The 23,645-nt window shown below is 36.1% G+C and overlaps 3 protein-coding genes across 3 annotated transcripts; 1 reads left to right on the plus strand and 2 right to left on the minus strand.

Moving 5' to 3' along the window:
- Positions 1-4,214: 4,214 nt before the first annotated feature.
- LOC109009612 (beta-galactosidase-like) lies at positions 4,215-9,049 on the minus strand. The gene is made up of 18 exons (XM_018990175.2): positions 8,745-9,049; positions 8,538-8,633; positions 8,327-8,439; positions 8,180-8,246; positions 7,969-8,061; positions 7,444-7,587; positions 7,269-7,357; positions 7,069-7,174; positions 6,870-6,957; positions 6,658-6,776; positions 6,337-6,498; positions 6,030-6,205; positions 5,804-5,913; positions 5,601-5,710; positions 5,375-5,485; positions 4,970-5,080; positions 4,651-4,856; positions 4,215-4,548 (listed from the first exon to the last, which is right to left on the minus strand). The coding sequence occupies exons 1-18, from the start codon at positions 8,943-8,945 to the stop codon at positions 4,443-4,445; spliced, it is 2,208 nt and encodes a 735-aa protein (XP_018845720.1). The 5' UTR covers positions 8,946-9,049; the 3' UTR covers positions 4,215-4,442.
- Positions 9,050-11,132: 2,083 nt separating this feature from the next.
- On the plus strand, positions 11,133-14,951 carry LOC109009622. The gene is made up of 6 exons (XM_018990208.2): positions 11,133-11,361; positions 11,448-11,634; positions 12,001-12,190; positions 12,706-12,909; positions 13,387-13,686; positions 13,784-14,951. Exons 1-6 carry the CDS (start codon positions 11,167-11,169, stop codon positions 14,796-14,798), a joined length of 2,091 nt encoding a protein of 696 aa, XP_018845753.1. The 5' UTR covers positions 11,133-11,166; the 3' UTR covers positions 14,799-14,951.
- Positions 14,952-15,086: 135 nt separating this feature from the next.
- LOC109009617 (beta-galactosidase-like) lies at positions 15,087-22,200 on the minus strand. Its single transcript, XM_018990190.2, has 19 exons — positions 21,806-22,200; positions 21,553-21,648; positions 21,339-21,451; positions 21,144-21,210; positions 20,954-21,046; positions 20,633-20,776; positions 19,282-19,370; positions 18,986-19,091; positions 18,787-18,874; positions 18,497-18,615; positions 18,245-18,409; positions 17,669-17,844; positions 17,403-17,512; positions 17,203-17,312; positions 16,995-17,105; positions 16,613-16,723; positions 16,321-16,526; positions 15,916-16,243; positions 15,087-15,611 (listed from the first exon to the last, which is right to left on the minus strand). The coding sequence occupies exons 1-19, from the start codon at positions 21,992-21,994 to the stop codon at positions 15,501-15,503; spliced, it is 2,532 nt and encodes an 843-aa protein (XP_018845735.1). The 5' UTR covers positions 21,995-22,200; the 3' UTR covers positions 15,087-15,500.
- Positions 22,201-23,645: the final 1,445 nt, after the last annotated feature.

Below are 23,645 nucleotides of genomic sequence, written 5' to 3' on the forward strand. Positions count from 1 at the left end.
AGTTTCCAACCCAAGCCATGGGTAGGGTCCTCTGGACACAACCTCTAGGAGGGAGGATACTGCAAGGATGAGACTTGTCGATTTGAAGGCCCCTCAAGTAGTGTTCAACTCTCAAGTGTCCGTCTGCATGGTAGGCGTAATGTGCGGGGAACCCTTGATCACCTGATAGGAAAGACATTAATGGACCATCAATGATATTGTCTGGGAGAAGCAAATCGGCTTGGACTACACGCTAAATTAATAACGCAGCTACAGAGTCACGCCGCATTAAAGGACTCTGACACAAGGAACAGTATGAAGGACGTGAACTCCATGAGGGCAGACACGATCTGTCCCCCTCAAGCTTATAGTATAAATAACAGCTCCCAGGTATGAGAATACTCTCTCTGATCCCTAGAACTCTTTCACTTATTTACAAACTTCTAAAAATATTTACTATATTTGGTATCAGAGACTCCCCAGCCCCAAGGTCTTCATTTCCTAGCTGCATTCTCTCCCATCTTTTGCAGGCCCATTTCGGAAGACCTGAGTTGTCGGAACCTGACCCAAAAGTGTGCGAAACACAACGCTAATAGTGGCGCCATCTGTGGGATTCAAATAAATCTTACGTGTCTTTCTCATGCCTGAGACAATCCGTTTTGAACAACTCAGGAGAGACGTGGGAGATGCCATGGAAACAAGATTAAAAAATATGGAGGAATGGGTGATGAAGTTAACTAATGAAGTGAAAATACTTCATAAGGAAAGCGAGGAACTTCGAAAACCTCAATAGGAGCGAGACGGTGAAGCAGAGTCCAGTGACAGGGAGCATACAAGGTCCCTGAACACACAAGCTGAACCAAATAAGGAAGAGGAGCAGAAGAACATGCAGTTCGAGCTCCGTAACCTTAAAGGAAAATATGAGGAAATAGCAAGAAAGGCGAGTACATCGTCAACGGTGGACCAGTTGCTCACAAGTACTGGACTACTCTACATGGAGGAGGTGATGTCGATGCCCTTACCACCAAAGTTCAAGTCCCAGCCATGAAAATATATGATGGAGGAAGGAACCCTCTTGAGCACCTGGAAACTTTCAAGACTCATATGATGTTGCATGGCTTCCTAGGTGAAGTAGCATGCAGAGTGTTTCCACCAACCCTGAAGAGGCCGGCAAGAGTGTGGCTCGAGTCTCTGGCACCCGGATCGAATGACAGTTTTGGCGAGCTAGCTAGATTGTTTCTAACTCAGTTCATATCGAGTCGAAGGAGGCAGCGTCCGACGGCATACCTCCTCACCATCAAACAAGCAGAGGATGAAAGCCTAAAGTCCTACCTAGCCCGGTTCAACAAGGAGCACACGACCACCGACGACCAAGACGAGAAGATAACCTTGGCGGCACTTCTGGGAGCAGTATGGCTACGATCCCAATTTATGGCCAAGCTGACAAGGAGGACTCATGTAACATAGCGAGAGTTCATGGACTAGGCCAATAATTTCATCAATGTGGAAGACACTCTTCGGGCTTTAACGGAGCCAAGAATGAAGGAGTTGGAGCAAGCATAGAAGAGTGGAAAGGCCCCAACTAAAGCTAAGCCCCATGAGAAGCCGGAGAAGAGCTCCCAAGATAAGAGGCGAGAGGAAGTCCCGACAAAGGGATCGGGACCTTGATTCGACATGCCCACGTTCACCATACGCAAGGTCGACACCTCCGTCACCCGAAGAGAGGATGACCAGGGTATAGTGCACTGCTACTGCATATACCACAGGTCCACCTCACATAATACCAAGGATTGTTTCTCCCAGCAAGGAAGGAGGGAATACATGGAGTAGGAAAGACAACACCACCCCCCGGCCCAGAGAGTAGAGTAAGAAAGAAGGCTGGGCAGAGGAAAGAAAAATTGGAAAAATGAGAATGGCAAGAAGGCTACAACGTAATGAAAATGAATGAAACCCCAATTCCAACTTTATATATAGGAAAGACAATGATTAGCCTCCCACACCCCATGGAAGAAGGAAGAAGTATGAGCCGCTTCGAATTCTGGAAGTGCAATCCACGAAGCGACGCGAACGCAAAGAGCCGCCTAATATACTCAACATTAGTGAGCTTGAAAAGACATTATCAGAATCATCAAAAGGCAAGCCAATCAAGAATGATGGGAAAGTGTTTCCAGGATAACCAAACGACGGGAGTCCCTCTAAACTTCAGGGCCGTATGAGCATCAACAAAGGGATCCTGACTTCAGAGGCAAGGTAGGTTCAAATAGTGATAAAGTCCCATCGTACTCATTTGGTGAGAGTTAACGGGATAACTATAAGGGAATTTTTCCCCCTTTCTAAACCCAGTGGGCCTGTGAATGAAAGCTAAGGGAATTAAGACCAAAGGCCCAGCCTAGAACAAACAAAGTCTCCAACCCGACTCATAGGTAGGGTTCTCTGGACACAACCTGCAAGAGGGAGGGTGCTGCAGGGGATGAGACTCGTCGATCTGAAGGCCCCTCGAGTAGTGTCCAGCTCTCAAGTGCCTGTCCACATGGTAGGCGTAATGTGCAGAGAACCTTTGATTACCTGACAGTAAAAACATCAATGAACCACCAAGGATATTATCTGGGAGAAGGAAATCAGAAAATCACGTCGCATTAATGGCACTATTACCCGGGCTACACGTCAAATTAATGACGCTGTTGTAAAGCCACGCCGCATTAAAGGACTCTAACACAGGGAACAGTATGAAGGACGTGGACTCTATAAGGGCAGACACGATCTATCTCCCCCCAAGCTTATAGTATAAATAGCAACTCTCAAGTACGAGAATACTCTCTCTAATCCCTAGAACTCTTTCACTTCTAATAATATTTACTAATTGTGGCATTGGAGACTCCCCGACCCTAAGACCGCCCTCTCCTAGTTGCATTCTCTCCCATCTTTTGCAGGCCCATTTCGGAAGACCTGAGTTGTCGAAATCAGATCCAAAGGTGTACAAAACCCGATGTTAACAAATAGTTTCCAAAACGTGAATGATATGCTTGTACCTGGGAGACATTTAGAGGTAAGGAAACTGAAGAGATTTTATATATGCGGCAACTCTAGCTGAGGGAGATTTCTACTTGCATAAAAGGGTATATACACTTATATATATAGGTAGAGGAGGAAAGGGGAGAGCAAAAACGTGCATAGAACTTAGATGCAAGTCAAGATATTGAGTATCTACTAGCCTTGGGCTTTTAGCAAAACTTCTTGGGCCACTACTAATTAAAAATGGCCTACTTGGTCTATAAAATAGGTTTTAACATAGAGTCCAAGATTTTGCTCTTAGTTTCTTGATAGGGAAATTCATTTTTTGTCTCTTTTCTTTTAATTAAATTCTCAGCATCTACACGAAAAAGAAAAATCAAATTACACAATAATACAATAGCACTGCAACATACATAAAAAAATTACACAAATTAAACTTACAAATTGATATATTTTATAAAATCTGTTAGATCTACTTTATAATAAAAATAACTTTACAATCTGACGTATTACATCAAGTCACATTAATTTATAATTTTATTTTTATATAACTAAAATATTTTAAACAATTTTTTCTAAGACCAGATAAACAAACACAGAGAGAACTTTTCTTTCTCAAAATCCAGAAAGACTTGGGACTGATGAAGGCAGGGGGGGGGGGTCTCTAGAGTTCGAAATCAGATTTTATTTTTGTTGGCTATATATGATTCTCTGAGACGCGGCTCAATTTAAAACTAACGAATGACTGATGTGCCAGCCATATATTGGATGGAGTTAAATGGAAGTTGACACCAAGTCCAATTTGAAGATACTCTCTACTCATATTTATAAAAAGAAATGAAGATAATTTTAGATCACATACTACTCCTATTTATAAGAGAATTGACGATAATATAAAATCATTCTTAAGTGGAAGGAATAATAATAAAGCAAAAAGTTTAAAAATATTAAAATCTCTTCACTCTAACATCTCCTACTATAAACTCAAGATTAAGATTTTTGAAGCTTTGAGTTTGAAAAAACGATATGTCTCGTTTATTTTTTCAGATGAGATGAAATAAAAATTAAAAAAAATTAAATTGTTTATTCTATTTTATATAAAAATTTGAGAAGATTGTAATAATTAGATGTATATAGTTGTGAAAATAAACGAGACCGAAATGAACATAATTCGCTTAAAATATGTTGCTTAAAATATATAAATCCGCTTAAAATATGTCATATCAACAAATAATTTCACTATATTGGATTGAATTTCACATACACCACATTCTACTCCTATTTACACAGGAGAATTGGGCATAATTCAATGATATAAATAAATCATTCCTAAATGGAAGGAATAATCACAAAACATAAGATTTGCTAATGCCTATAACATATCTTCTATATGCTTCTGTAGAAGAATCAATGGATCAAGACCAATGATTTCCCCACAAAGAGGTATTTTATCATATTCTTTTGACCAAAGAAATTCCCCTTGGGTCACCACCCCATTCTTCAAGCACGACCAATAAATTTCCCCTCGGGTTTAGCCATGAGCGTGGAACATGATACCTGTAATTAACAACAACAACCTTGTTAGAAATCGTTTCAATGTGCTGAGATGTGGATGCAATGAGGTATTGATTTTTGAAAACTATTAATATTCCCTCTCACCATTTTTGAGAGGGGCTCCCGCAATCACTTAGGCATTTCTTTTCATTGTAATATCCAGTGTAACTGCATGCGCCACAGTTACCATATGCCTTGTTTGCAGCCCAGTGGCGCCCAATGCTTTGGCCATTTATCCATACCTCACCCTTTCCCATGCTGCTCATATCTAGAGCCAATGGTTCATTTCCTTGTGGGGCATCAAAATTAGTCTGAAAATACCAACCACGAAATCAATATTATCTATAAAAACTTGCATATTTTTGTCCCAAATTCCGGAGGAGAATTGAAAAAGCCATTATCTGGGTAGCAGGATCGTTCTTACCTTGTACCATGTCAGAGGGTGCTTTGTCACTAGTCCTGCTCCTCCTGTCCACCTCACAATGGAGCTTCCTCCGGACGAAAACACACTTATATCTTCACCGTTTAGACCTTTCTGTTCAAAACCATGCACACAAGTGAGTAAACCATGCATCCAGGCTTCACCTCACATTGCATATGTATTTTTTAAGTTTTATTTAGACACTGATCCATTCCCGTGGACAACTGTTTTTATGTCTTAGTTTTGAAGACATTTTCTTTAAAAAACTTCAGGTACCCTTTTACTACTGAGGCTCTATATATGAATGATTCATGTTGTTGGTATATAAGCTTTGAATTCCATATTTTTTTCGGTATGATGGGAAGTGACATTTGAGATCAGTGAGGGGAGGCTATGGAGGAAACAAACCTTGTAGGACCATTTCCATCGTGACATGTCCCATTTTCCAGCATTGACACCCGACAAGGTGACCGGGCCAAGAATTCCGGCATTCCATGACTCAAAATGCAGGCCGATATTCTGAAATCAATAAGAACTTTATGCATAACGACCAAAAGAAGACAAATGTGTGGTTCCGGTGCCACCAGGAATGTTTTGCAGAAGGAGTAGACTGATCAGGAATGCAAATACAGACCTGAAGTCCAACAGTAGCGCTTAACAAAGCAATCTTGTTGACCCCCACTCTCAGGCTCACTCCCTTCCAGAATGATACTTTTGGATTTTCACCTTTCCCATAAGCAATTCCTACCAAAGAGTAGAAAATCCATGAGTTAATAGAATAGATCATGAGCTTTATTTCCCAAAACATCTATCTTTTATGCAAAAAAATATGTGTACCAATTGATTGGCCATTGACGAAAACTTGCAAAGCATGGCCTGCAGATTCAACACTGAGGACAGGAAGCTTTCCGGTTCTTAGAAATCCTTCATTTGCGTTTATAGTCACGCTGTGGGGACAAAAGATCAGATCCAAAAGTGATAAAGATAGTTTAGCTACTGATCTCAACAAGTTTTGATTAAAATTTTCGTAGAACACCATAGTTTGAGGTTCTAAGTTACTCACTCTGTCATGTACCACAAATAGTCAGTGGTGTCCCACGTGACACTCAGTTGCTCCTTTAACCCACCAGCTGTGAATGAACCTTTATCAGCAGGAGTGGCAACAGCTTCAGTGAATGACTCCCACCCGAATGCTCCTTCCACCGGCACCATATTCAGATGCGAGCCTTGATGATTGGTCTGAATACAGAATAGAGGAGAACTTCAGTACTAGTTGAAACTTCTTTAAGTCTCACTAGCTGGATAAGTTCTCAAACTTGACAAACTCGAATGGAGGCCGAAAGTCCAATTTTGAAAGACAATGATATTACCTTCGCAGTGTTGAAAACTTCAGTTATGCAGTCAGGGAGAATGCTGATGGACCAAGCAGGCAGAGTGTAATGACCGTTTCCAAAGTTCACAGTTACAGAAGAACTCTGGTCGTAGTTTGATAGGAAGGCAGCACAAACCCCAGGTGCTTTGAAAATATGAGCCTTGTAACGAATAAGAATTGGGAACCAAAATTAGTATTCAGTAAAGAACCAGGAATATAACTTCGACTGTAACAAACATGCATGCTTGCCCACAAACACACAAGCAGAGAAAGGAGTTCAATATATATTCAAGATCTGGCAATCTGTATAGAAGAAAACCTCTTGAAATCTCCCAAGTGACGCCACTATGGGATTTGTGGCCACTAGAGCTGGTTCAGCCCGCTTGATGGCAAAATGCAAGTTTCTCAAATGGGTATATTTTGGTTCTCTAGGTAGCCCTGACATGCATAGAATATATCAGAGACAATCAATAAAGAATATAGAAGTTCTGCATGAAATTCGAAGGTTTCTTTCTATTCTTGAAATCTCACCATATTCATCAAGCGGAGCATCGTAATCATAACTCGTGGCAACAAAAGGACCTCCAGAAGTCCTGCCGAAGTTTGTTCCACCATGGTACTATAGTGAAATTGGACAAAGAAAGCAGAGCTCTAAGCATGGTTTCTTCTGATTCAAACCCCAATTGGATGGATTTTTTTGCAGACATATATTAGGAAGGATTTGACTTACCATATAATAATTAAAGTAAGTACCCTTATTTTGTATGAATTTTAACACTGCAAGGGCTATATCTTCTACCGGTCTATATGGAGTTGGACCACCAAATTCCAGAAACCTGGTCGTAAGATTTACAAAGAGCTAGAGCTTCAATGAATTCAAGTATAACATCAAAAATTTATAATAAGTTGGACAACATCAAAAAACATTACCAGCTAGTCCAGAGTTCTGTCCACATTTTGGGTTTATAGTTTTTATTTGGAGTGAAGTTTTCACAGTAGAAACCATTGCAAGTGTTTATCTGTAATATGAACAGCGAAAATATAAGCTTAAGAGAGATTCAAAAGTTTAAAATGCCATGCAGAGAAATTTTAAAAGAAGGTTTACAATTGGATCAGGAGCATCCTGTTGCTTGCACATGACCCATGGTACTCCAGTGTGTTGATTCAGTGCCATTGAAGCTGCCCATCTCGAATAAGCAACTCCAGGAGTACCAATTTGGTATTCCACGAGGTCATATTCATTTTCTATCTGCCATAGACATGTAAGCAAGCAGATTAATCAAAAGTACTGCGTGTCTGATGGGCCAATCCCAAATAAAATAATATCAGAAACATTGAAAATTAGGCCTAGAAGAAGCTATTTAGGTTGATATAACATAGGCTACAACTATATATATAAGATTGTAGGCATGTTTACATAATCCTTAAAAATGGGGTAACATTCACACTCTCAAATCAGTCTCCTTAATAAATTGATTTAATGGTAAGGCTAGCTTATGCCTTACTCATGGGGCAATATATCCACCGGCCTCGTTCTTCTCCTACCTAAAATTCGAGTTAGCAGTTGTATAGACAAGGTTGACAGTATTGTTCATTGCTAAACAAGTACATACATATAATTTTTACGTACCTGACTTAGAATTATTGGGCCTCCTTGGGGTTCAAACAATCTTTCTGCCTTCATGATATCGACGATCTTTGTGGTAAATGTTTGCATTTCAGCCTTTAATAAGAAATATCATAGACAACTTAATTAGTTCTACATATAATTTCATAAAAAGTGAATTATCACATATTGCAAATGAACATATATAAATTACAAGCACCCTGTGATCTCTTACCTTGAATGGCCCATTGTCCGTTCTGAAGGCAATACCAGGAATGAACTTCAACCAAACAGGAAAGCCCCTGATCGAACAAGTTTATGAAAATCTGAATTTTCAATCTATATATATATATATAGGGCAGAGTTGTTGTGTGATCTTTACCCAAAATTCCACTCAGCACAAGCGTAGGGACCAATTCGAAGGTGCACATAAAGACCAGCTTGCTGGACTAGTTTTATGAAATGAACTATATCATACCTCCCCTGGAAATTGTACTGTAAAACACAGAGAAAATGGATGAAAAAGGCAAACAGATTTGAAGTAAATAAATCAAACTAGATAAGATGATATTTTGTATTTTATCATGGTTTACCTGTCCTCGAGAAGGCTCATGCCCATTCCAAAAGACATAAGTCTGGATGACATCCAACCCTCCAAGTTTAGCCTTCTGAATAAGACCAGGCCACATCTGTATATAAATTCACCAAAGAAACCATAAATTAAGCCATGTCTAAACAGAAGAAGAAGAAGCTAAGTAGTCATGTGAAGATTGCAATATTCGAATGCTGGCCGTACGTACGTCAGGAGTGCTTCGTGGGTAATGAATGGATCCTGAGATAAGAATTCTTCGTTTTCCATTGATGAGGATAGCTTTGTCGTCGTACGAGACTGTCGCGACTGCTACGGTGAAAGCGCATGAGATTATCACCAAGACAAACATGCAAAGCACGTTGATTTTAACTACTACTTTATCCGCCATAACTGATGAACTTGGATTCATCGATCTGAAATTTGCGTGTTAGAGATTGGATGATATTGCTACTATTTATAATACCAAAACTGATCGATATTGTTGATTAAAGCGCGCGCATGCTACTCGCTCATCACATAACTATATCTATATATATATATATCTATTTGACGCTGAACTATGTTCTTATCCTCTTGTTGTCATCTATTTCTTGCTTATTCTAATTAAGTCTGCCTAACTATATTCTTAATCAAGTTTGAATCGAAAAACCTGGCTATAAAAAAGCTGTACCTGTAACATCTGCCATTCATATTTTTTTATTTTTTATTTTAGCCGAAAATATGCATAAGTTTCGTAGCTAACTACCTCTCAAGCCCTCCATGAATGCATGCATGCATCCATCTTATTGAAGGTGATTTATGAATGTCTACTTCTAGATGTCGGCCTCCATGAAAAACTTTGCTTCCACCCTTAAAATTACACACCTAACACTTTGAACAACTTCAGAATAATATTATTTGTAAGGATTTATATGATCAATTAATGCAAAACTAAAAGATTCCAAGATGGCCAGTACCGTGAGTTCCACGTAAATATTATAAGATATATATGTTAAGGTGGAAATTAGATATATATATATATATATATATATATACGTACTATAATGTCTGGAATGGAGACAAATGATATATAGACAATTAGGCCGAAAAGCGACAGATCATCGAGCATGATGATTGATTAAGTTGAGATTCTAGCAAAAATAAATTATTACATATTATTGTTTTTATTACAAATATCATTACTATTTTAATTCTAGTATTTTTTGTTACAAATAATCGATATTGTCGTAAATAATCCGTCATAAATACTTCTTTTTTTTGCATTAGACGATGGTGAATTAGACATCCTAGCTAATAATTGATGGAAACCAAATTGTACGTTGAAGAACCAAAGTTTGTAAAGATCGATGTTTAAATTCAAAGAAGAAGCAAAAGCGTACAAGTACGCTAAGCAAGTGGGTTTTGGTATGCCAAGGAATTCATGCTTCAAGTATATGCAAAGCAAGATACGAAATGTCATATATATTATGGGATTAGAATATCATAGATCCTTACGTGGAAAGAAGACTTGAACAAGATGATCATATAGTTGGAAGAGAAATCATGCTATTTATTGTTCTTTTCTTTTATCATCCCCACACCATCTTCTAATTTGTAATCAACGAAACGAAAAATTATTTATCATCCAATCATTTGATACCATATTATAAAGAATTATGGTAAGATAATGATGATTTAGAAGATGGTGGCGAATACAATTTTTCAATCATTTGATACCATATTATTATTATTATTATTATTATTTAAAAGTAAAATTTATACATTAAGAAAAGTACTATTAAGAACTCAATAATACTTGTACCTTTTTATTGATTATGTAAGCATTATTTTTAATTGGCATGACATCCTATAATAAAATCAAAATATCGCTTACCCAAAATTTGAAAATTATATGCAATAATTATTCAATAAATTGATACAATTTGTTATAATATATTAGATTGTAAACTCTTTCTACGTTAAAAAAATCTACGGCATCACAATTAGTTGCATCAATTTATAAATTTTAGTTATCTAAATGATTTTTAATATTTATTAACCTAATTTTTGTTAACCTAATGCTTCTATATTTTTTATTTGAATAATGATATATACATGTTTATATGTACAAGTAAGGCCGTTGGGTACTAGAAAATCTTTTATTATTATTTATTATTTTATTATTATTTAATATTATTTATTATTTTTTTATTATTATTAACAGAATATTTCAGATCATCTCAACTAATCTTTTTACGGTAGATTTTAAAATAAAAGAATAGTTTACTTTATTTCCGCCATTAGCGAGCCAGACTCGACCTTTAAGGGTAATAATACCCTTTTAACCGGTTTACTCTTCTTTTATCACTCATGCTATATTTTAAATTTTTTATTTTTTATTATTATTTTTTAAGTATTTTTTTAAAATCTTTAATCATTAAAAAAAAATTAAAAAAATATATATAATTTTATTAATAATTATTTCATTAATTATTAAGTAAAATAAAAAATTAAAAAAAATCAAATATAAAAAGAGGAATAAATTAGTAGTAAATGGGGAGTAATCTTATCATTTTCCGACCTTTAAAACCCCCTTTTTTATTTTTTTGGCGCGAATTACCATCGGGTCGTCGTCTCCGATTCTCTCGACCATGACCACGGTACCAGAAGTGACCGATCTATTCGCAAGGCTCGCTTTGCACCTCAAAGCCCTAAAAGAAGAAGACGTAGAAGAAACTCTCGGTTGCTCCATTTCATTGTTTAACAAATCTCTGAACCTCGATGGAGATTCTAGGGTCAGGGTTTTGGACACAGCACTATCCCTAATGTGCTTCAAAGCGCCCCAGGTTTAGTTCTTTCCAAGCTTCTAGGATAGGCCTTTTGGAGAGAGCGATCTATTCTAGTTTCTCATCGTGTAATTGTTCTCGTTTAGGTTTTCAATTCGATGCTCGAATATTTGGTCCAGACGATTGTCACTGTTTTGTCGTCGTCGATTTCTTGCAAAGTGTTTAGAGTTCATACGGACGAGGTTTTGTGGGTCGGGAGTTCATTTTCGCGCCATGATTGTTTGGAATTGATTGAAGCGTGCGCCGATGTCACATGGAAGTTGGAAGGACACGGTGGGTTTGTTTAATTTTGTGAAAGTATGACTTTCAAACCGCTATTTTTCTTTTGGCTTCTTAGTGAGTTCCTTATCTTTATGATTTTGCATGTGTGGGATGTGTCTTGGTTCTGAGAATATATGTCTAACCTCTTTAAGTTCATTGCTAACATATTTTGTGATCGGATGAACAAAGTTCTACTGAGAACCAGAGCTGCGACTCTGAATCAATGCTTGTCATTTTTCACAGATCTCACAGAGAAGTTTTTTTTATTTTTTCTGTACTGTTCATTTGTCATCTGGATTTGACACTTGAATTATGTGATTTATGGGACCGTTACAGTCCTCTTCACTAAGTTTTTAACACATTTTTCAAATACTGCAGGGACGCTTTCGCAAATGTTATCATGTGCTCTTGTAAGATTAGTGATTTCAGCTTCTTGTTATCGATACTTATTACCATCAATTCCTGTTCTTGATCCAAGATCAATTCATAGAAGAAGCATTGCAGTTTCACAGCTGCTTTGCCAATTTCACAGAGATTTCTCATTTAAGAATTACGAAGTACCTTTCAGGTTTGCTGTTAACAGAGTTTCTATAACTGTTTTTCTTTTCCTTCCTATTGTGGGGGGACGGGAGCATTTGATGGGGCAAAATTCCTGTCACTTAAATACAAATGTTAAACATTTTACTTAAAAAATGTTAGTTTCCACGGGTTCCATTGGTCTCTGAAGATGACGTCAATGTTATTGAAATCCCAATTTTTAGTGAAAAGGCGAATGTAGAATTTGCAGAGATATACACCTTCTTACCACCAAATCTCAGCCCAGAACCTGATTTTAGTTTTCCTAAGTTATCCTTCCATTGACACTCTTTTCTTTTGGACTGTTTTGAGTTTTACACTACTATTGCTTCAACTTCATTAAAGAGAAAGTACTCTTACCCAATATAAAATGTTAAAGAAATTTATCCCCATTGTTTGCATAAATGTTTACGGGTATTCTGGCTCTCATAAGATTGCAGCACTCTTTAAATGTTCATAAGCACTTCTACATTTGTAAATAATTATTTATACATCATCCTTGTGCAGGTTGCTGTCCTGGTATCTTGACCCATTAACTCTAAAGCGTGATCTTTTGAAAATTTTTCAAGATACTATGGAGAGGCCTTTCATTTCTTTGAATGAGGAACTTCATGAGAGGATGGATTGGCGCCATACAATCCTATGCTTGGTACTTTCTCCTACAATGTTTATTGAGACCAGAGCTTTGTTACATAGCTGGCTTCTATTGACGTGAGTACATACTTCCTGATCCCATGAAATGCTCCAGCCCTTTGCATTGCTCATTGTTTTCTCTATCATTCTAGAAGGAATTGAAATGTCAGGTTAAGTTGCTTCTAAATGCATCATAATTCTTCTGTGCTTGTTACTTTCTAAAACAATGTGCATGGTTGTACCTTATTAAAAATAAAAATAATGTTCAGAGCTGTGTCGTGGTGGTCTCTAATTTGTAGATTATTTTTCAAGCTATATATACATATCTTATATTGGGATTGGAAACAAATGATGTATAATGAATGTTCATCATTTGAAAATTATGTCCTGGTTTCATGTTTCATGGGTTTACCATCGATGAAATAGAAATATTTACTGATAAAGATAAAAATAAAAATAAAAATGACATTTTATTTTTGAAAAATGTGTCTTTGGTTGGAATTCCCTAAGTAACCAGCTTATAGAATCTGTTTTTCTGATTTTTGTGTGCAACAGGGGTCTGGTCTCTGTGCAAGAATTTATAACCAAGTTGGTCTCAATAATACTAGATGTAATCTCCAGACCCAATTGGTGGGGCTTATCAGTAGAATTAGGATCAAAGCTTCCGTTTTCTAATGCATATTTTCCCTACAACCACCACTTATTGAGGATCTTGGCTGGACCATTATCGACTGAACACCTTATGCAGTTTTCTTGTTCTGTAAACAAACCAGCTTCACATGCTTGGAAAGATCACGTGTCTGCAATCAAGCCAGCTGTAATGAAGACTAAAACGATTGATCACAAATCTTCTTGGTAAATTCTTACATCACTGGTCCACATGAATGCAATAGGGCTTTTACACCTTTTTGAACCAACTTCCAGAACTCATCTTTTAAATATTGCATAGCAGGGCTCTGGCAATCAACTTTCCAGATTGGTTCTATTTTGCCTCTGTTTTACTCTTCACTGAGGAACATCTTCCAGAATATTTTCATTCAAAATTCAAATTGGTGACTGCTAAAATTGGAGAAACTCATGACATGGAACCACCTTATTCTGCTGCTGCAGCAAGGTACATTGGATGGATTCTGAGCCCCACAGCCACTAGTAAATATCATCAGGACATTCTTGTTACTTCTTTAATTAAAATATCAGACTCGTGGATGACGCCGAAACAATTTGGTTCAGTTTCACATGACAAAGATCCAGTAAGTTACAATGAGAAACCAAAGAGACCCAATTTGGGTGACAACAGAGATCATACTCTCACAAAAGTGCGTGATTGTCAAACCATTGGACTCTGGCTCAAAGAATTCCAAGACATAGGAATGTGGTACTGGAATGAAACAATCAACAGTAAGGTGTCTTGCGAGGAAAAATCACCCTATGGTCTTAATTTTCAGCAAAATGTGCTGTTCAGAAGAATCCCATTAGGCGCCTTGATTGGGTGCTCGAATAATATAGAAGAAGATGGATGTCAGATGCTGCTACATTATGCTGCAACTGGAAGAATACTTCAGTCAGTAGAAACCAAATGCACTAAATTGAAACATGTAAAATGGAGCTCTGTGGAGTGGGAAGAATCGGTTAGATGGACAGATAAATGTAATAAGAGGGAGGCTGTAGCAGGTGCCTGTCTTGTTTTCAGTTTAACAGATACAGTTGAGAGCATGTCTGATTTATTATTTGACAGTGAAGAGAGTGGACTGCAATTTATATCCCGGTTTAAGTTAAGGGCTTGCAAGTACTTGATTAATTGTATTAAGAAGTTAATCCAGCTCACAATTGATGAAGATGTAGTGATGTTAATGGATCTCAGCAGTAGATTGGCAAAGTGGAGGCATCAAGGGCAAGAACTGCAACAGGTTGATAAAGATCTAGATGGTGTAATTAATAGCTTGAGTCATAAATTATCTTCACTTTAATAGTAGATTTTGTAAAGGTATAGACCCCCAGTTTATGCAGAAGTTGTTCTTTGAGTTCCAAGCCCTTTTTTTTTTTTTTTTTTTTTTTATCTCGTGTATAGAAATGACCAAGTTGTAAAATAACACGTATCATTCTGTTGTTCAATGAGCACCTGTAACTTGCAAGAATGTGATAGTGTAACTGCATCAATGTGATAATACAAGATCATGTATTTAAGAGAGCAATAAAGTGTGATCGAATTTCAAGTATGAGGTGGAAGAGATTATTATTGAGTTCTATGGTAGAAATTGGCAAATCAAAATGCTATTCAAAAGGCTACTAGCACTTATTACTTTCACTTGATTCTCACAAGGCAAACTGCTTTCCCCAAGAACGATACATGACAATCCACAAACAAGTCAAAACTTCTGCTTTTATTTGTGGAGACTCTAAAGTTGTAGTAAACTCTACGAATACGTGTAAAGCTATTTGACACATGACAGCTTTCCTATACATAATACGGTATATTTGATGCATGTTTAGAATCATCTTCACTATTTACATTTGGCTTTGGCCAGGTGTTGTGTGTAATGGCTACACACTTATGCCCTCGTGCAAAGTCAAATCATTTGCCTTTGGCAACTCAGATGTGTAAGTATCTATATACTGAAGATGAACTCCTTGCTCATCATTTATTGTGTACGTATGGAAGCTTGCTATATTTAGCTGCAGATGGCCTCAACTGAAAGCTTCTTCATGTTACCTGGACATGGATCCCCTCCAAAAACTTCGGGAGCTACGGTTACTGAACAAGATTGTTTTCCAATGCAATTCTGCAAGAGAGAACCCAGTTTGATTGGAAGATAAGTATAAAAAGAGATGTTCGCTAACAATACTGGATCTCTAGAGGGACTTAAGAATCTAGAATCAGGTAAAGGAGTGATTTAACAAAGCATGCGAAGATTTGGGACCAAACAATGAGTACCCATGTTCTTTCAGTAACCATGGGTCTATGGTAATCCAAAACTCCAGGCTTCCAAAGAGATTGCAATAAATAATGGATGTTGATTGCAAAAGAGTCTTTGAAAGTTCCACATATCTTAGAAAGAAAAAGGAAATGATGATATAACAATATACCCTTTGAGGCGCATCATAGGACTTATGTGCATGACAACTTCCTTCTCGAAAGCTTCCACATGTTCCTTGGGGTAGTCCATAGCTAGCAAACTTTATTTGAGAGATTTTCTGCCCAGGTGGGCACCATAAATGAGCTTTGGGTCTATTGATCTTGCCAGTGGTTAGCATGCCCCAGTTCTTAAGTGTCGGCTGCCCTTCAAAGATATCAGCACAGACACTTGCCGCTGTTCTTTTTACCAAAGAAATTCCAGTTGGGTCACCACCCCATTCCTCAAACACGACCAGTAGATTGCCACTCGGATTCAGCCATGAGCGTGGAACATGGTACCTGAATATAGCAGCTTTATCATATATATTTAAAAGTGTAATAACAAATTAAACTAAATGATGAAGAACTTTTTTCACCATCTTTGAGAGGCTTCTCCACAATTAGTTCGACATTTCTTATCGCTGTAAGTTCCAGCATAACTACAATCGCCACAACCACCATGTGCTTTATATCCAGGCCAGTGGCGTCCGATGCTCTGACCATTTATCCATATCTGACCCTTTCCCATGCTATTCATATCCAAAGCTAATGGGTCATTGCCTTCTGGTGCTCTGAAAGTAGTCTGGAGATATCACAATATCAAGTTCATTATAATAGATTCAGAAGTGTAACCGGAATGTGTTAATTGAGGGCTGAAATTGTTCTCACCTTGTACCATGTCAAGGGTTGTTTTGTAGTCAGTAATGATCCTTCCACCCAATCAACAGAGGTACTCCCACTTACGGTATGGAGACTTAAAGCTTCACCTTTTAGACCGATCTGCTCGGGAAGAAATGCAAAATAAGTCATTTAAATTTTTGTGAGTTGTGACCATCGTAGTGGTAAATTCTCGTTGGGAAAAATCCACTTAAGATCCTTAATAATATCGAAAATGCTTGTCAAGATTTGATCAAGGCACTTAAACTTTTTTTTTTTTAAAGTACCTACCTATTTGCTATAAGGTAACCTACTAACACATTTAAAAAAGGAAAGAAAAGAAATCAAGCTAGCAGGGGAACAGGTTGGAACAAAAATCATATAGAGAACAAACCTTGTAAGACCATTTCTGCTTCGACAAATCTCTTGTCCCCTCATTGAGGCCCTTCAACGTGACTGGGCCTAAAACCCCAGCATTCCATGTCTCAAAATGCAGGCCAACATTCTGATACATATCAACATGAATGCAGAGAACATAAACGTCATATCTTTCTGCAATTAAAAGCGTTGTAAAGAAAATGAATCCAGGTGAGAAAACTTACCGGAAGACCCACGGCAATGCTTAGTAAAGAAATCTTGTTAATGCCAGCCGTCAGCTTCACAACGTCGCTAAAAGTTAATTTAGGATTATCCAGTCCTCCATAAACAGTTCCTGCATTGAGCACAAGAAGCTAATGAATTAATCAAATCAAAGTTAATCCAGCAGAAGTGTTTGGCCTAATTTCGCAAGAACTGTTCTTACCTGATAGATGACCATTGATGAAAACATGCAGGGCATGGCCCGCTGAAAATATAGTGAGAAGAGGAGATTGTCCATTCTTCAGAAATCCTTCATTTGGATCTATCTGGACACTGAGCAAGATAGTATATTAAAGTTGGGGTTAGAATATATCAGTACAAGTACTCTTCTTGCTTCGTCTCAAAGAAGGCAATGCAGTGATTGGTTTCTTTTTTTTTTTCATCGACAATTATGTACCACAGATTGTTTACCAGTGATTGGTTACTTACTCTGTCATGTACCACAAATAATCTGTAGAATCTCTTGTGACATATACTTGTTCCCAGAGTCCATTCCTTGCGGTTGAATCATCATCATCAGCAGAGGCAGTTTCCTCGTTATATGACTCCCACGAAAATGCACTATTTACAGGCGTCATCTTCATCTGCGAGCTTTGAGCACCAAGCTGTATAGAAGTAACACTTATCAAAATCAGATGGTAAAAACTAACAGATAATATATAAAGCAGTACTAAACTTTACATTTCAAAATAAATAGACACTTAATTATTTTGTTAAAATATCTTGCAAGGCTTTTCAAAAATCTTTCCATAAACGTTTTAATAGCTTCAGCAGGGAAATAGAGTTCTTCCTAGCTAGGTGTTTCCTCCGAATATATTTGGGCAATGCATACTCTTCTATTAATACTAACAAGATTTTACTAGAAAAAAAATACAGATCTGAGAAGATAGATGAGAAAATATCACTTTGGTGAAGAAAGTGAAATTTGAAACTATTTAGACGTGCAACACACTTTTACTGAGAGAGAATTGAGATTTCATGACGTAGTGAAGAGCGTTCTCATACCCTTGCAGTGTTGAAAACAACAGTTTTGCAATCAGGAAGGATGCTGATGGACCAAGGTGGCAAGTCATATTGTGCATTTCCAAAGGACACCTTCGTGGATGATTTTGTGTCATAATTTGCAAGAAATGCAGCACAGGCGCCAGACTTTGATTTGAATACATGAGCCTAGAATATGACACTGACGTTGAGAAAATATTGGGAAAAAAATAAAGACAGTTAATCAATAGTTCCTATATAGATGATAAACCTTACCTCTTGATTATCTCCCAGTGAGTTCACTGTGGGATCTCCAGAAACTAGAGCTGATTCACATAACTTGATGGCTTTGTGCAGATCTCTCAAATGTCCCCATTTTGGGTCCCTTGGCAGTCCTAATGGCAACATGTTCAGATAATTATAACATATTCCTTTCCAAGTACATAGGAAAAGTCCAGTCGATTTGCCTTTAATATGACAGTAGGTTTCACAGTCGAGAAAAATAAATGAGGCAGGTAGACAACTTTAGCACAACCAACTCAAATGAGCTAAAGTAAATGCCCTACCAAATTCATCAATAGGAGCATCATAATCGTAGCTGGTTGCAATAAAGGGACCCCCAGCTGTTCGGCCAAAGTTGGTTCCTCCATGGTACTATGAGAATTGAGAAATGTTAAAAGGGAATAATTGAGATGAATATTCATTTTAATTGATTAACACAAGGTAAATTAGATCAACAAAGAAAGAGAACAAAGGATTATGTACCATATAATAATTAACAAAAGAGCCACCGTTCTGAATGAACCTCACTACTGAAAATGCCAAGTCCTCTGCTGGCCTATGAGGAACTGGACCACCAAACTCAGTGTACCTGGGGATACAACAGATGTAAGAGGGAATTCAGTCTCCAGAAAGACTCTAAATGAAAAGCACAACGCAATTGAAGTTTTTCAGACGTTTACAAAATTAGATATTTAATATTGATATTTTGTTCAGAGAAAAGAAAAAAATCAAAATGATGTTTTGTTTTATACACCACACAAGCAATACTTGTGACTTACCAACCAGTCCAGTTTTCTGTCCACATTTTGGGTTTATTGTTGTTGTTTGGCTTGAAGTTTTCACAGTAGAAACCATTGCAGGTATCAATCTGTCCCAAAATCAAAAACAGAAAATTTAAGTGAGAGAGCAATATTTGGAAGCTTTTGTTTATTAAAAATAATAGCTGAAGTAGTTGATAATAGAAAGTCCAATCACTAGAAAAATAAACCCAAACACTTGACTTCTGAAAGAACACGTAGATCTCTTTAACTGATTCTTCACCATAAAACATGAAGCAATTTGATAAAGTAGAAAGGAGAGTCGAGACATGCTCATCATTGCATTTATTTGAAAATCCAAAACCCAAATCCAAGATAAATGAAGAGAAGACAAAAAAAAAAAAAAAATGGATAGGACCTGAGTATTTGTACAGGAAAAGGGTAATCACGGCCAACAAAAAGTATCAGTTAAAAACCACCTTTGAGAATCTCATTGGCTTGGTCAAAGTTAAAGGATGATTAAAATTTAAATAATTTATGTCAAAAAGATCTCATATTGAATTGGGCACTTCTAAAATAATTTAGACTTCTGTTACAGTGGTTGGCCAAAGATGAAAAATTACAATTGATTCACCAAATATTAAAATATTAATTTCTCACTCCAACCACTTGTAGGTGTTTATGTAGGTGTAGATTTTTTATTGACATTGAAATGGTATGTTGCTAGATATTTAGTTAGTGAATAAGAAATTTAGATAGAATTTTAAATAAGTTTAATCTCAATTTTTGGTTATTACATTAAATGACTTATGAAAATATGATTTTTTAATATTAATTTAATTAGAATATTAATATTAAATTGGTAGAATTATAAAATATAATATAAATAAATTTAAATAAAAAATTATTAATTTAATAATATTTTATTATTATATAGAAAATAAATGATTAATTTAATGTAAAAATTAAATTTAAATAGAATAAATAAATATAAAAAAGTACAATATTAACTAAAGAAAAATTCTAAACATAAGCCCCACATCCTGTACACCCACTTAAAAACATGTGATTTTACTTTTTTATCCTCATATTTCATATTGAATTATGAGGATAAAAAAGTAAAATCACATATTTTTAAGTGGGTGTGTAGAGTGTGAGGTTTCTGTGTAGGACAACTCTTAACTAAATTTTAAACATGCATTTAGCCCACCAATGTAAAAAAGTGTTATAGAGAGATAACATACTGGTAAACTGCCCACCAATAAAGGTGGGTGCCACAATAAATGAAAGGCACCTAGAAATAATAAGAGAATGACAGGCATAAAAAAAAAGCTAAAAAGAAAACGTTGAAAATTTATGCAGACTAACTTACAACAGGGTCAGGGGCATCCTCTTGCTTGCACATAACCCAGGGCACACCAGTGTCAAGACCTAGTGCCATTTGTGCTGCCCATTTGGTATAAGCTTTACCAGGGGCACCAATTTCCCATTCTACTGGTCCAAATTCATTCTCAATCTGCCCAAATATAGACAATAACATATAAACAAGATTGATCGGCACATATCAACAAAAGAGAGAGAGAGAGAGAGAATTGATTGCCCATCTTCTGAGAAAACTAAGAACATATTTTATAAAAAATTTTAAACCCGTCTTTAGAAATATGAGGGAGACTAGCTGAGCTGTTTTTCTTACCTGAGACAGAATGATAGGACCGCCCTGAGTTTCAAACAACTTTTCTGCCTTCATCATACTGACAATCTTCTCTGTGAATTTTTGCATTGCCGCCTTCATTGTGGCCAATTAGAAATCAATAAACAATTCAAATATATTTTACAAAAGTTGATAGAAAATGATTATGGATTGAGAAAATCAAAGTGCTAACTTTAAATGGTCCGTTGTCTGTTCTAAAAGCGATGCCCGGAACGAATTTCAGCCAAACAGGAAATCCCCTGAATCAGAAACAGAACAAAAACAGAGCTTCCGAATATAAGGTCGTAAAATGGAACCAAAATACACCCTTTTTGGTTTGAAATTTAGTTTTTCGTTAAAATACAGCATAATTATGAATAATTAGTACCCAAAGTTCCATTCAGCACAAACATAAGGGCCTATCCGGAGATGAACGTATAAGCCTGCTTGTTGTACCACCTTGATGAACTTAACCAAATCATACCTATCCTCAAAGTAATACTGAAAATCAAAAGAAAAAAGAAAATGCAATGAGTGTTTCTCAACCAGAAATGAACACAGTATTTACAGAAGAAAAATTAAATAAAATTCATTTGCATTACATTTCCTGGAGAAGGCTCATGTCCATTCCAAAACACATATGTCTGTATAACATCCAAACCGCCTGCTTTGGCCTTCTGTATAAGATCAGGCCACATCTGCAATAACCCAAAAAACCCACAAAAAAAGAAAAAAGATTTGAGCTCAGAATCGACAAAAACATGCAACAGTGAAACATGACTCAAAAAGTCACGAGAAAAGGCAGAAACGGGGAGACAGAAGGACCCCGTGAACCACATTGGCATTATATATTACCTCAGGAGTGCTTCTTGGATAGTGAATGGACCCAGAAATCAGAATCTTTCTCTGCCCATTAATCACAATAGCTCTGTGATCATAAGTCACAGAAGCTGCAGCACAACAAACCAAAGAAAACAAAAGCAATAACTTGAAAATGTCAGGTCTCAACATATTCCACCAGAAAACTCTAAAACCCATATCCATATCCCTCTTTTGATTCTCAAAGCAATGGCCTTTTGTCTTTGTATCTTCTCGCTTTAATTCTTCATATCTCGATAGAGGACGGTAAACAGAGTTTGTTTCTGGGTACACTTTCTTTTTTATTCTTTTGAGATTGAAAATAGGGAAAGAAAGCGAGTGGCAGGTAACTGCATGGAATGGAAGAGTGTTGAGTTTTGGCTATGAGAGGTAGAAAACGGGAAGCTCCCCCAACTGCTTTTATAAACATAAGAAGAATTAGGTTGTAGGGTCCAGTTTTGGCCTTTTGGGGTCACTCACTCTCACCTTCTCTGACACGGAACTTTAGGCTCTCTGCCTATTAAAAAGCTTAATTTAGCTGACCCAGCATTTAAGACAAATGTCTAAACTGGTGACCAAAACGAGATGCCATCCTCCAGCAATATGTATGTATTTTTTTTTTTTTTAAGAAAAATTCATTACATTATATTAATATCTTACTTTCATCTTATTATATAAAATATGATATATTTATCATAATTAAATAATTTTTTATTAGATAATTGATAATTTTTTATCATCTAATAGTGATAAATATATCATATATTACATAGTGAGATAAAAATAAGATAGGAGTATGGTGTATAACATTACTCTTTTTTCTGTTCACACATCAAGATTCCCTCCATCCCAATAATGTTTTATTTGTTTGGACGGTAAAAATATTTTATCTTCTCTCATCATTATAATTTTTTTAAATGTTTACACAAAATATAATAAATAAATAAGATTAACTTAAATGAATTAACAAAACAAACACAAATAAAAATGAAAAGAGTCATTATATTCATAAGTTTATGTCAACAAAGCACCATCTATATTATTAACATGACACAATTTAATTTGTAAAATTTAAATTTATAAATATTTTTTATAAATTAAATTTTGTCACATCAACATATGGAGTGTGTATACTCTACACTAATTTATTCATAGAATTAGTCATAATAATATACTATAAATTTAATAAAATATGAGAATTAATACACTAATAAATTTTTCTCAATTTTGACAGAAATTTACAAAATATGCATAAGAATGTGTACGTAAATAACAGAGAATTTATTTTTATAAAAAAAAAAAAAAACAGAGAAATTATTATATATTAACAGAAAATATTAAAATGGCTTTTTTATTTTTCGAAGCGTTAAAAACAGAGTCGGGTTGCAGCATCGAGAAAGTGGACAGTTTGACGTATTTCATTTGACTTATCCATCCGCTGTATATTCTTTGCGAATACTTCGCACATTAGGGGCATCACCTACCGTACACTACGTGTCGAGTATCCATTGGACAATGGACGATCTACGAAAGTTTCAAACCGTAGAGAATATTTAACTTCACCATCCGGGTTGGTACAGTTATTCTACAATTTTTCTTACAATTCATGTGATTGGGGCCTAACAAATTTTATTAATATTTTTCCTTACCTTTGAAAATTAACTTTTTATTATTTCTCAATCAATTTATAAAATCCATAAATACTAATTATGGTTATTTCATCATCTCTAACATAATTAAAAAATTATTTACTATTTATTATTATTTTTAATATACTATCAGACTAATTATATTAAATTTTTTTAATTGGTTACCGTCTAAAAAAAAAAGAAAAGAA

Source organism: Juglans regia, chromosome 1 (genome assembly GCF_001411555.2).
Source record: "Juglans regia cultivar Chandler chromosome 1, Walnut 2.0, whole genome shotgun sequence".
NCBI lineage: Eukaryota > Viridiplantae > Streptophyta > Magnoliopsida > Fagales > Juglandaceae > Juglans > Juglans regia.

Coding starts and splice junctions, on each gene's coding strand:
- LOC109009612 (XM_018990175.2), bottom strand. CDS start 8,945: ATGAATCCAAGTTCATCAGTTATGGCGGATAAAGTAGTAGTTAAAATC. Junction 5,914..6,029: donor TATTTGTGGTACATGACAGA/GTGAGTAACTTA, acceptor TTGTCCCCACAG/CGTGACTATAAACGCAAATG. Junction 4,857..4,969: donor ACCCTCTGACATGGTACAAG/GTAAGAACGATC, acceptor TGGTATTTTCAG/ACTAATTTTGATGCCCCACA.
- LOC109009622 (XM_018990208.2), top strand. CDS start 11,167: ATGACCACGGTACCAGAAGTGACCGATCTATTCGCAAGGCTCGCTTTG. Junction 11,635..12,000: donor ATGGAAGTTGGAAGGACACG/GTGGGTTTGTTT, acceptor CAAATACTGCAG/GGACGCTTTCGCAAATGTTA. Junction 12,191..12,705: donor AATTACGAAGTACCTTTCAG/GTTTGCTGTTAA, acceptor ATCCTTGTGCAG/GTTGCTGTCCTGGTATCTTG.
- LOC109009617 (XM_018990190.2), bottom strand. CDS start 21,994: ATGGATATGGGTTTTAGAGTTTTCTGGTGGAATATGTTGAGACCTGAC. Junction 17,513..17,668: donor TATTTGTGGTACATGACAGA/GTAAGTAACCAA, acceptor TATCTTGCTCAG/TGTCCAGATAGATCCAAATG. Junction 15,612..15,915: donor CCTATGATGCGCCTCAAAGG/GTATATTGTTAT, acceptor TCTCTCTTGCAG/AATTGCATTGGAAAACAATC.